Here is a 12,290-nt window from a genome sequence, read left to right as displayed (position 1 = left end):
GTGAAGTTATTTGTGAAGTTAGCTCGTAACCTTGATTCTAGTTCAGGCCACAGAAACTCAAAGCAGACGTTAAATAAATGTTTGTAAAGATGTTTCTGTCGTTTCAGCTCGTTCTTCTCTCTCTGAAGTTTGTTCAAGTGTTTCTCATCAGTTTGGTTTGATCAGTTATTGATGATGTAGAAACAGGCGGAGACGTCATGATTGACAGCTTAGAATTGATTTGTGATTGGCTCCACTCCACCATCACTGCACAGACTCTGACTGTAAATCATGTCATCACCACAAGATGGCAGCGTTTGTGTCTGAGATATTTGAGCTTCATCTCTGAAGTGGAGACGAGTCGTCGTCTTTATTTTCACACTCAGTTCAGTTTGAACGCTTCAGTCTGACTCAGGTTTGAGGAGCTATGGTCCTGAACCATGTGACCATGTGATCTTTGTCACTGATGAAACAAACTGTCGTCTGCTGGTGAAACAAACTTTATTCTCCCAGAAACAAAACTTTTCACCATCGGCAGTTTGAACAAAACGTCAACATAAATACATCCCTCATCAATAAACAGGGACTGACCACACCCCGCCCCCTCTCACTGATTGGCTGACAAACTCAATTAACTGAATAACAAAAATCTGTTTTTCTTAGTCGTGTCGGGAACTGTCGCTCTCGACTTGAACGTTCCGAGCAGGAAGTGATTGTGGCTGAGTAAGGTTTGTAAATAAAGCTTTTTGGCAACAAAATAAGAAGTGCAGAAATCTTTAACATTTTTCAATGTGAAGCTAACACGCTAAAGTGCAAACAGAAATACTTCATTACTGGAAGTTCAGTTATCTAACCAAAACTTTTTTACCTAAATATTTAAATTAAGTTTTAATTTGTTTTCAAAATTGTTATATTTTGAACATTTCTCAGGTTTTTCTGCCAATGGGAATTTGTGTTAGCACGCTACTCGTTAGCTTCATGCTAATTCGTGAGGTATGTTTCAGCAGGATGTGCGTCTCAGACGGTGGGGGGGATGTAGTGTGTGGCTGTGTGGTGGGGGGGTGGGGCTGTAATATAAGCAACCACGTGGGCTGGATTAGGGGCGGGACAGTAAACCCGTGGGGTGTGGCCTCCAGTCTGCAGCGTTCCCCACTGGACAGATGGTGGGAGGCAGTGGTAGGAGGAGTGATGGGGGAGGTGGGTTGGAGGAGGATGGGTGGGGTGAGGAGCAGAGGGCAGGTAGGTGGTGATGGGCGGGGCTTCATATGGTAGGTGCAGCATAGGGGGAGGGGGGAGAGGCGTTTGCTCCTGGTACAGAAGAGCAGTGGAGGGTGCGGAGCCTGGAGCTGCAGGGCCGATGGAGGAGGTGGAGCCTTCCATCGATGGGGCAGGGCCTGTGGGGTGAGGGAGACAAAACAAATCAAATGATGAACATTTCAATCATGTCGGTGTCAGCTGTTCTGTCATCACTGACCACCGCCGTGTCCGTCCGTCTGTCCATCTCCTGCCCTGGTGGATTCTGGGTAGGAAGAGGGGGGCTGATGGGAGGACTGGGGGACAGCTGGGGGAAGAACAACAGGTAGTCTGATACTTAACAGGAAGTAGAGCTTCCATTTCCTGTGAACTACTACACCAACTGTACTTCCTGTCCCCAATTCAGGTCACCTTTCTGTTTGTGATATCATTGTTCTGATAATCACTTCCTGTCCTGAGGTCAGGTGATCAGCTCACCTGTCAGACCTGCACCAATCAGAGACAAGTCTTACCGTGCAGAGGCTCCTGGCTCAGGTATGGGGGGTAGGGTTGGTAGGTGTAGTGGTTCTCAGGAGAGGGGGAGGGGAACGTCGTTTGCTGCTGCCAGTACCACTGGGGGTGGGGGTGGGGAAATTTAAATATTTTATATTATTTTGAATATTTAAAGAGACAGTGTCACAGGAACTCACCTGGATGCCCAAGTTGAAGTAATACTGAAGAACTCTGCAGTCTGCACACAAACACACAGTAACATGAGTGACCACAGCAGATCAGCGCGGGTGTGTGAGAGTACAGCTGGTTGACCTCTGACCTCGGGGTAAATCGCTGCCATTGGGGTCGTAGGAGTAAGGGGGCGGAGCTACCACGGTGCAGAGAGGCTCGCCCAGCTCATTAACCAACCAGGGAGAGGAAGCTGGGATTGACATGGCTGCTGAACAGAAAAAGATCATTTTAAACACGTTCTGACGTCAAACATCTGAGGAAACAGGTCTGATTGTGTCTACAGTGTCTCCAGAATCTAAACAACAACACAGATCCACACAGATGGTCTCTGCAAAATGTCTGTGTGTACATTCTGTGTGTGTGTGTGGACACCTGAGCATGTTTGTGTACCTGCTGCATGTAAGTGTGTGTGGACACCTGAGCGTGTCTGTGTGTGTGCAGTTGGCGGCAGGTGAGCAGCTGCAGGAACATGTGATGACGGAGAGGAGGGTGAGGAGGAGGAAGAGGAGGGTGAAGACCCGATGACAGCTAAAGGCTTCACTACCTGTAACACACAAACACACAGTGAGTGTAGCTGATGTTACATTTATTGTGGGTGGGTTTAAATTACCATCTTTCTGTCCCCTCAACCTGCTTAAGGTTGGACCAGGGAAGGTCCTCACATAAATATACAGAGAAAATGTGTACCTGTGTGTATGTGTACCTGCTGTGTGTTTATGTGTGTACCTGCTGTGTGTGTGTATGTGTACCTGCTGTGTGTGTGTATGTGTACCTGCTGTGTGTGTATGTGTGTACCTGCTGTGTGTGTGTGTATGTGTACCTGCTGTGTGTGTGTATGTGTACCTGCTGTGTGTTTATGTGTGTACCTGCTGTGTGTTTATGTGTGTACCTGCTGTGTGTGTGTGTATGTGTACCTGCTGTGTGTGTGTATGTGTACCTGCTGTGTGTTTATGTGTGTACCTGCTGTGTGTTTATGTGTGTACCTGCTGTGTGTTTATGTGTGTACCTGCTGTGTGTGTGTGTGTGTACCTGCTGTGTGTGTGTGTGTGTGTGTGTACCTGCTGTGTGTGTGTGTGTGTATGTGTACCTGCTGTGTGTTTATGTGTGTACCTGCTGTGTGTGTGTATGTGTACCTGCTGTGTGTGTGTGTGTGTGTGTGTGTGTACCTGCTGTGTGTAGTTGTAATTCATGTCTGGTCTCGGGGGAGAGTCAGCACTACCTCCTTCCTGTCCATCCTTTCACAATAAGAGAAAAAATAAAAGCTTTCTGAAGCTTAGTGACCTCACTGATCACACGATCATTATGACATCATATCATTATCTGCTGCTCTTTTATCCCTCTACATATTCTGTGAAGTGATCATGTGTGTTACCTGATTGGTGGAGGGCTCAGCAGCTGTGTAAACACCTGACGTCTGGTAGTTCGGATCTGAAAGACATTAAAGTTATAATCAACAGCTGACGAACCCACAAAATCATCTGGGGTCAGTACTGGACCTGACTGAGTGTATTTGTTGTTTTGGTGACAGGACGAGTCGGAGCATCTGGAAACAGAGAGACTGAGACGTACTGGCTGAGTTAGAGGTCAACTGAACCAACCAGACGTTGATTTAAACTTCTCCGTCCCTTTGAGGAGAGTGTGCACCACACAACAGTGGAGAGTCACTTTGGTGAGTGTTCGAGTCCCAGAGAGATGGGGGGGGGACTGTCACAAGGTATATGTCTTAACTATCTATCCCCCAAATAAATATTTATTTCACAGGATGAAGCTACTTAAAGTATCAAAGTACTAAAGTATGTGTGGTCCTCCTCCACTAACACTCCCAGTACATCAGTATCAGTAAGTGAAGTACATGTAGACAGTCTGTGGTACTGTGAGTACTTTGCTCCTAAGGGTCAGGTTGGTTCTGTTGAAGCTCCAGCAGCTGACAAAGGTTCATCCTCTGAGGAGAATCTAGATCTTTCAGAAACTCCTCAGAGAATCTCAAAGGATCTTGTGGGTCTCTGAAGACCCTGGTCCTCCTCAGAGACTGGAACGATCCACAGCAGCTCCACGATAACAACATGATGTCATGGTTCAAGGGAAGGGAGTGGTCAGTGGGCGGAGCTTTTATACTGTTTGATCTCTTATCTCCAACTTTACCTGGAGCAGGTCAGCTGTTCAGCATAAGTTACCATGGTGATTTACTCTAAGAAGGGAACTAGCTTCGTAAAACTGAAAACTCTGAAGTAAACCAGATAACCGCAAATCCTGCTTCGTAGTTCAGACCTCGACTCGCAAGACTCACAACAAGACTCACCCTGAGCGCTGAAGATGAAATCCTCTGAGAACTCAGCTGAGAGACAAAGAGACAAAAAGTCAGGGACAAAGAAAGAGTCAGAGACAAACAGTCACTCCGTGTGGTCCTCACCGTGGTCCTCCACAGTGCTCGTGTCCTCCTGCTCATCCTCTGATGAGCACACAGGGGTGTTTCCAGGTCGATGTGCAGGGGGGAGGGGTCCAGAGGCTCTCTGAACTCGATAGGTGGAGCCAGGTGGAGGGGGAGGGGCCACAGCAGTGCCCTGTGGGAGGAGTCAGAGTGAATCCAAATGTAATCGCACTGTGACATTTCTGTGTAATGTGCTCTTCTCACCGGCAGCGGCGGGAAGACGGCGTCGCTGGCGTCGTCCAGCTGGTAGTACGTGATGGCCGTGTCCAGATCAGCTGACTCCTCCCCCGTCTCCGCAGGGTAACCAAATTGACAATCTTTATTGAGAGCAGCAACCAGCTGACGACGGCTACGACTGAACACAGCAAGACACTGATCGACCACTGGGGGGGGGGGGCGCTACAGTCACGTTTCCTGTTTCTACATAGAGCTGTTATATTATACATGTCATCACCTGGAATAGTCTTGAGTGTGTGTGTGACTAATCTTTTAATTTCAGCGAGATGATGATGTCGCAATTTACCGGGACCTGAAGGCGTAGTTCTCATAGTCATGGTAATATCGTCTTCCAGGGTGGTAATAGGTCAGCTGTGGGCCAATCAGGTGACGGTTGAGGAAACGGGTTGAGCTTCTGACCACAATCCATGACACACATGCACGCACGCACACACACGCGCACACACACACACACACATACACAGGAGTTCCTCAGTATCAGAGTAGGTTATCGGTAACAGCTCCGTCAACATCTGGCACATTACTGTGTCACATGTTCACACCTGACGTTAACCTGTGTTCAGGTAATCAGATTATAATCAGTCTGATCACACACAGTGTAATAATCAATAATCTCTTCATCAGCAGGTGTGAATGTGATCAACTACACTCGACAAGTATCAGTTCCCACCTGGACGCGCCGTAGCGAGGAGCTCTGGCTGTAGGGTGATGGTGGTGGTGTGGGGGGGCGTAGGGATCATAGGTCATCGTTCCAGTTGAGGGAGGAGGGGGTGGGCGGGGGTGACCTGCCGGCTGGAAGCGAGGGGGCAGGGTGGATGGGGCGGGGCCTCCATATAAAGGGGCCGGAGCTATCAGCAGCTCTGCACCCTTCATGCCACTGCTGCCACGAGACTTCCTGAAGTAACGGTGACGATGATGACGCTGCCCACGAGAGTCCAAGTCTGTGCGAGACAGAAACAGTGTCGTCACCGTCGGGTCAGGAGGTTGTTGCCATAGGTCGTAGAATAATGTAAACTTACCCAGATCACCTTTTCTAGTTGGAGCAGCAACATTCCAGGCAGGAACTGGATTCACTGGTTTCAGATCCGTCAGAGGAACCAGGTGTCTGAGACAGAGAGACAGCACAATTGTTTGACCTCAGGACTTGTCTCCTGCTGGACTCTGTCTCTTCTTCTTTACGTTAAATGTAATGTTTCTCACTGAGAGTCTGAGCCAAGCTTCATGTTTGTTCATAGATTCATTTGATCTGTTAGTTTTGGTTTCACATTCTAATTCAGGGACAAAAGAATTTTGTCTGACATACTTGTGTCCTATTGTCATCACCTACGTGGGCGGAGTCTACCTATACTTGACTCTGATTGGTTTGTAGACAGCGTGTGTCTGACGTCTGGAGGCACCTTTCACACCGGATACTTGGTTCAGACTAAATGTGGAGTCGTCAGATTAAAGTTTTTTACTTTTCTCCCAGCTCCTCGATGAACACGGTGACAGCTGACGAATGTGTTCCTACTTCCTGGATGAAGGCGTTATAGTATTTCCCCTTTGGCTCCAGACGCACCTGAAACACACACACACACACACACACAGTCCAGATGATCTGGTGACAACATGATTCAACAGAATTGATGCTGCTGACACATGAAGCTTCATTTTATCACAGCTGGGTGTGTGTGTTTGCTCACCTGACACTTGTCTCCCAGGAAGTACTGCCTACCAGCGAACACCATGTAATCCGTCTTCTGCATCTCTGTCAGTCACAAAGCACAGTAATCTGATTACTATAGCATCATTCAGGCGAATGCAGTCTGATTACTGAGATAATTAATTATGACGTAGACGACAGATCAGTCTCAGTGAGTCACATGATGACTTCATCATTCATCCACAGTATGAATTTTGTTTTTATGTCTCGGCAGCAGTGACACCTAGTGGCCAGAGGTGTCATGTTTCCAGTTTGTTCATCTAGTTCTTGAGAACACGTTATCTCGTTCACGCCTCCAGGTAATTTTTTTTATTGGTTCAAACGTTCAGTTGAACTCAAAGATGAATTGAGTAGACCTGAGATGAGGACGATGGAAGTGGCTGCACCTGCCGCTTTGTTCCTGCTGTGGAAACACCATAGAAACCCACGTCATCATGTGTGAGTGATGCACAGCATGAAGAATTTCCTGCTCCTCCAGGAGCTGCTCCTCAATGATGTCATCTGCAGCTTTAACGGGGATGACCAGCAATTTGATCACCCGCTCGCTCAGGTCGGTGCCAGAAGCTCAGCCGGGTTTCATTCTCAACACTGCTTAGCTTTCACAACATTGTGTCACACAAACATTTCACTTCGAGCAGGTGAAGCAAATTTCACGTCTTTACATTGACTTACTCTGAATGTAGTATCACGGCGCTATATATTAGCTTCACGTTTTGTGAGAACGCACCATCACACGCTCAGGGCACTGGATGGGGAAAGGCAGCGACGCTGTGCTACTGCGTGTTGCGGTTGTGTGCCTGTCACAACGGATTGGGTTTGTCAGCGGATCCTCTACTGCCTTGAAAATGCAGAACTCATCCGTTAACATTGGTGCGGAAATGAAAACAACCGTTCCGTGTCCAGTGTGCCACGGACATAACGGATGAACTGGTTAGATTTCAGTGGTCAAAGGTCACAATAACCTCATGTATGTAGACTGAAACTGCTCTGATTAGTGGAGGAAAATAACCACAGCACGATACTTCTACTTTGTTTTGACACAATCAAACTGTCTGTCTTTGCACGTATTAAAAGGTTGTCCACTCGTCAGTGTATGATGTGTGTGTGTCACGTGCATGTATGTGTGTGCATGCGTTACCTTTGCAGGTGTCCTGCCACACGTCAAACTCCAGGTTTCTGTACACGTCTCCGTCCAGAGACTTCATGACTTTATAAGGAAGAGAGAGTCTGGACGGAGGAGGGGCATCTGCAGGACACTGAAAAACAAAAACACCACAACAACCAATCACTGCTGAGACAGACAGACAGACAGACAGACAGACAGACAGACACACACACACACACACACACACACACACACACACCTTTGCGTCGTCCGTCCCACTTCTGTGTCTCTCCTCAGTAGCTCCAACTGACTCCATCTCCTCCCTATAGATTAAACAAACGCAACTGACTGTGACTCTGTTATTACACAGGTGCAGCTTGTGTTCTGTATATATATATATATATATAGTGTGTGTGTGTGTACCTTTGTCCACGGTCCTCAGGTGTGTCGTAGCCGATATCAACATCACTACACACTGATGTGCTATTTCTGTAGCAACGACCTCCGACCCGGGAGGCCTCCATAGCCTGACAAAGCTCCACCTCATCCACCCCAAACACCTGAGTGTAGAGCAGCTCGTACAGCACAGCTACACACAAAACACACACAAAGATTTGATGAACTACACACGCACACACTGATGGACCAATTACTGATCAGTACTCACCCTGACACAGCGCAGCAGAGGCGGGGTAACTCCTCGGGTAAACAATGTCATAGTGACCATTGATGGAGCAACACAGCATCACCTAAGCGACACAGATGATTGACAGCCAGTAACTTAAGGCTCGTTCACTTGTTACCATGTAAATCACCATGGTAACTGAGGCTGAACCCATGATAACAGATCAAAAGCTGGGTCAAACTACTGACCAATCAGAGGACTGGACCCCCCCCCCCCAACTGAAGGGAATTTCACTTTCGTCTGATTGGTCAGAATTCTGTTTAAACATGAGGAGTTGTCTCTTTGTCACCTTGTCCACAAAGTCGTCCTCTGAGATCACTGTGGCTGGTTTCCCCGGGTAACGATAGATCAGGAAACAACGCCTACACACACACACACACACACACACACACACACACACACACACACACACACACACACACACACACACACACACACACACACTTCTGATGACAAGAGTTCAGAAGAGATCACAGAACATGTGATGCACCCGGTGTTTCTCACCTGTACAGCTGAGACAGAGCCTTGATCTCCACCTGACCCACCGTCTCCTGACAACACACTCACTGTTACCGACACATCTGTTCACACTTATAGGTCAAAGGTCACGGCTGCTCACCTTCGGGTCCTCCAGACGCTCCAGATATTTCTCAAAGGAACCTTCAACAAACTGACAGAAGGACAAAAAAGAAAACATATCTGAACAGCCAATCGACCGCTGTTCATGTGCGTCACCGACTGTATGGTTGTCATGGCCACGCCGTGAACTACTGTAACAGAAAAACTCACCGGTTCAAAGTTACATCTGTTTGTTCTCATGAAGTCGGCGCAATCCTGACGAATCTTCTGATGGTAATTCTGAGAGTAATACAACTACACACACACAGACACACACACACATCAGTTTCCATGGTAACAACAGTCAGTAACCCCAGTGACAATACAACTGACTCCTCCCCCCGAAGCTTTTAGCTTTAGCTGACCCCGCCCTCCTGAAGATGTTAGCTTTAGCTTGCCTGCTTATCCTACTCTTGTTATGCTGTTAGCCTTAGCTTACCTGCTGACTCCGCCCTCCTGAAGCTGTTAGCTTAGTTTTAACTTGCCTACTTATCCTACCCTTGTTATGCTGTTAGCTTTAGCTCACCTGCTGACCCCGCCCTCCTGAAGCTGTTAGCCTGTTAGCCTTAGCTGCTGACCCCGCCCTCCTGAAGCTGTTAGCCTGTTAGCTTTACCTGCTGACCCCGCCCTCCTGAAGCTGTTAGCCTGTTAGCTTTAGCTGCTGACCCCGCCCTCCTGAAGCTGTTAGCCTGTTAGCTTTACCTGCTGACCCCGCCCTCCTGAAGCTGTTAGCCTGTTAGCTTTACCTGCTGACTCCGCCCTCCTGAAGCTGTTAGCCTGTTAGCTTTACCTGCTAACCCCGCCCTCCTGAAGCTGTTAGCCTGTTAGCTTTAGCTCACCTGCTCGGACACGGCCCTGAACAGACTGGACGCGTCTCGTGCCACCATCTTGCGGTAGAGTCCCACACTGGACAGGAACTCGTCCATGTTGACGAAGTACTTCTTCAGACCTTTCTGCATCCCTCCGCTGTGGCTCCGCTCCGCTCGGTACCGGCTCCGCTTCTGGACCGACAGGTGACTTCAATCACACCTGATGAGCGCGGGAGGCCGCGGACACGTTCACGGGCTGGAGCGGAGATCCGGAAATATGACGATTAACGTAAAGACACAAAGTTTCTGTTCAGGAGAATCAGAAGAACCAAACAAAAAGACAATAGAACCTGATCGAATCCTCTTTTCATGTACAATCACAGAACTGAGAACAATGTTATGTTATAATATGATATGATATTTTATCATATCATAATCTGTAATATTATATTATGTTATACTATATCATACTATGTGATATATTATATTATGTTATGTAATATCATAATATGTTATAATATATTATTTTATTTTGTGTTATATAATATTGTAATATGGTATATTTTATACTATGTAATATAGTATTATACTGTAAAAAACATCATAATCTGTTTATATATATTATATTGGTGCATGATATCAGTCAGTACGTGGAGGACTGTATTCTTTAAACAACAGGGGGCGCTGATGTTCTCACTGTCATTGGTCCTCATGACAGAAGAAAAGAAGGTCACAGTGCGCATGCGCCTGACCTGCATGCGCACCATAACACTGTGGAGAGCAGTTTGACGGTGTCCCGGTTCAGTCCTGGTCCCGGTTCAGTCCTGGTCCCGGTTCAGTCCTGGTCCCGGTCCAGTCCTGGTCCCGGTTCAGTCCTGGTCCAGATGTTCAGGTTTGGTCTCTGGAGGCTCCGGCAGCTGGGCGGGCCGCCGGGCCTCCTCTCTGACCGCTCAGCTCGCTCCTTCAGCGGCTGTCCTCCGGAGCTGCCCGCTGCCCTGGTCCGGAGCACCTTCCTGGAGTTCTTCCGGAAGAAACACGGACACCTGCTGGTCCCGTCCTCCCCGGTCCGGCCCAGAGGAGACCCCAGCCTGCTGTTCGTCAACGCCGGCATGAACCAGGTCTATATACAGTCTGTAGTTTATATACGGTCTGTAGTTTATATACAGTCTGTAGTATTTATACAGTCTGTAGTTTATATACGGTCTGTAGTTTATATACAGTCTGTAGTTTATATACGGTCTGTAGTTTATATACAGTCTGTAGTATTTATACAGTCTGTAGTTTATATACGGTCTGTAGTATATATACAGTCTGTAGTTTATATACAGTCTGTAGTTTATATACAGTGTAGTATTTATACAGTATGTAGTTTATATACAGTCTGTAGTATTTATACAGTCTGTAGTTTATATACAGTCTGTAGATACAGTCTGTAGTTTATATACAGTCTGCAGTTTATATACGGTCTGTAGTTTATATACAGTCTGTAGTATTTATACAGTCTGTAGATACAGTCTGTAGTTTATATACAGTCTGTAGTATTTATACAGTCTGTAGTTTATATACGGTCTGTAGTTTATATACGGTCTGTAGTTTATATACAGTCTGTAGTTTATATACAGTCTGTAGTTTATATACGGTCTGTAGTTTATATACAGTCTGTAGTATTTATACACAGTCTGTAGTTTATATACAGTCTGTAGTTTATATACAGTCTGTAGTATTTATACAGTCTGTAGTTTATATACAGTCTGTAGTATTTATACAGTCTGTAGTTTATATACAGTCAAATCAAATCAAATCAAATCAAAGTTTATTGTCACATGCACCAAATAACTTAGCGTCATCAGAGCAGTGAAATTCTTGTGACATGGCAGGCAACATCTACGCAGTAGACGGGAAATACAAGATAAAAATAAAAAATATAAAATGAAAAATAAAATAAAAAATATAAAATGAAAAATAAAATAAAAAATAAAAAAATATATATAATAACATATGACATATAACATAGTAACATATAACATTTAACATAACACATTTAACATAACACATTTAACATAACATTTAACATTAACCTAGTAAATAACATTTAACATAACATTTAACATATAACCTAGTGACATATAACATTTAACATAACATTTAACATACAACATAGTAACAACATATAACTTTTAACATATAACATAGTACAACAGTTTAAATTTGAATTTAAATGAGGGGCTAGCAGCAGTTTACAGGGTGAAGGAGTGCGGGATATTAAATTAAGTATTAAATTAAATAATATATGTGTAGTAAGTGTAGTTGTATGAATGAGGGAGCAGAATGTACATGGTGATGTGACTGTTCAGTGGGTCAGTGTTGCTGGTTCAGAAGCCTTACGGCCTGGGGGAAAAAGCTGTTTGTGAGTCTGGTAGTCCGTGCTCGGATGCTCCGGTAACGTCTTCCAGACGGCAGCAGTGTGAGGATTCCATAGCCTGGGTGGCTGTGGTCCTTTATGATGTTCCGTGCTTTTCTCAGGCATCTTGTGTTGTAGATGCCTTGCACGGAAGGGAGATGGCAGCCGATGATACGCTCCGCTGTCTTCACCACCCTCTGCAGGGCCTTACGATCAGCAGCGGAGCAGCTACCATACCAGGCAGTAATGCAGCCTGAGAGGATGCTCTCAATGGTGCATCTGTAAAAGTTTGTTAAAGTTTTGGCAGACATGCCAAACTTCTTGAGTCTCCTCAGGAAGTACAGGCGTT

General features: G+C 46.1%; 2 protein-coding genes across 16 annotated transcripts in view; one reads left to right on the top strand and one right to left on the bottom strand.

The window, feature by feature from the left end:
* Nucleotides 1–463: 463 nt before the first annotated feature.
* On the bottom strand, nt 464–9,872 carry alg13 (ALG13 UDP-N-acetylglucosaminyltransferase subunit). Of its 11 annotated transcripts, none has more exons than XM_069530424.1 (25): nt 9,571–9,868; nt 8,903–8,986; nt 8,733–8,783; nt 8,618–8,664; nt 8,403–8,475; nt 8,096–8,177; nt 7,852–8,017; nt 7,688–7,751; nt 7,462–7,579; nt 6,304–6,368; nt 6,079–6,179; nt 5,641–5,726; nt 5,292–5,562; nt 4,908–5,015; nt 4,589–4,739; nt 4,367–4,517; nt 4,256–4,291; nt 3,329–3,384; nt 3,123–3,191; nt 2,374–2,500; nt 2,045–2,164; nt 1,923–1,963; nt 1,746–1,845; nt 1,454–1,540; nt 464–1,373 (listed from the first exon to the last, which is right to left on the bottom strand). In XM_069530424.1, exons 1-25 carry the CDS (start codon nt 9,688–9,690, stop codon nt 997–999), a joined length of 2,751 nt encoding a protein of 916 aa, XP_069386525.1. In that variant the 5' UTR covers nt 9,691–9,868; the 3' UTR covers nt 464–996. The 11 variants fall into 11 exon arrangements, with proteins under 11 accessions (XP_069386525.1, XP_069386521.1, XP_069386526.1 ...); XM_069530420.1 differs by having other exon boundaries at nt 2,347–2,500; nt 9,571–9,867; XM_069530425.1 differs by having other exon boundaries at nt 2,045–2,161; nt 9,571–9,867.
* A 362-nt stretch (nt 9,873–10,234) lies between these two features.
* The window catches only part of aars2 (alanyl-tRNA synthetase 2, mitochondrial (putative)), an 8,664-nt gene continuing 6,608 nt past the window's right edge, over nt 10,235–12,290 (top strand). For 2 of the 5 annotated variants that reach the window (XM_069530419.1, XM_069530416.1), the window contains exon 1: nt 10,268–10,658. In XM_069530419.1, the coding sequence (XP_069386520.1) occupies nt 10,425–10,658 (234 nt within the window). In that variant the 5' untranslated portion in view covers nt 10,268–10,424. Of the gene's footprint in view, nt 10,659–12,290 lie in introns of all 5 variants that reach the window. The other 3 variants (XM_069530418.1, XM_069530417.1, XR_011243844.1) reach the window with 3 other exon arrangements.

Source organism: Paralichthys olivaceus, chromosome 8, assembly GCF_024713975.1.
Source record: "Paralichthys olivaceus isolate ysfri-2021 chromosome 8, ASM2471397v2, whole genome shotgun sequence".
NCBI lineage: Eukaryota > Metazoa > Chordata > Actinopteri > Pleuronectiformes > Paralichthyidae > Paralichthys > Paralichthys olivaceus.
The sequence above is the reverse complement of the archived record's forward strand: the minus strand, read 5'-3'. Positions and strand labels throughout refer to the sequence as shown.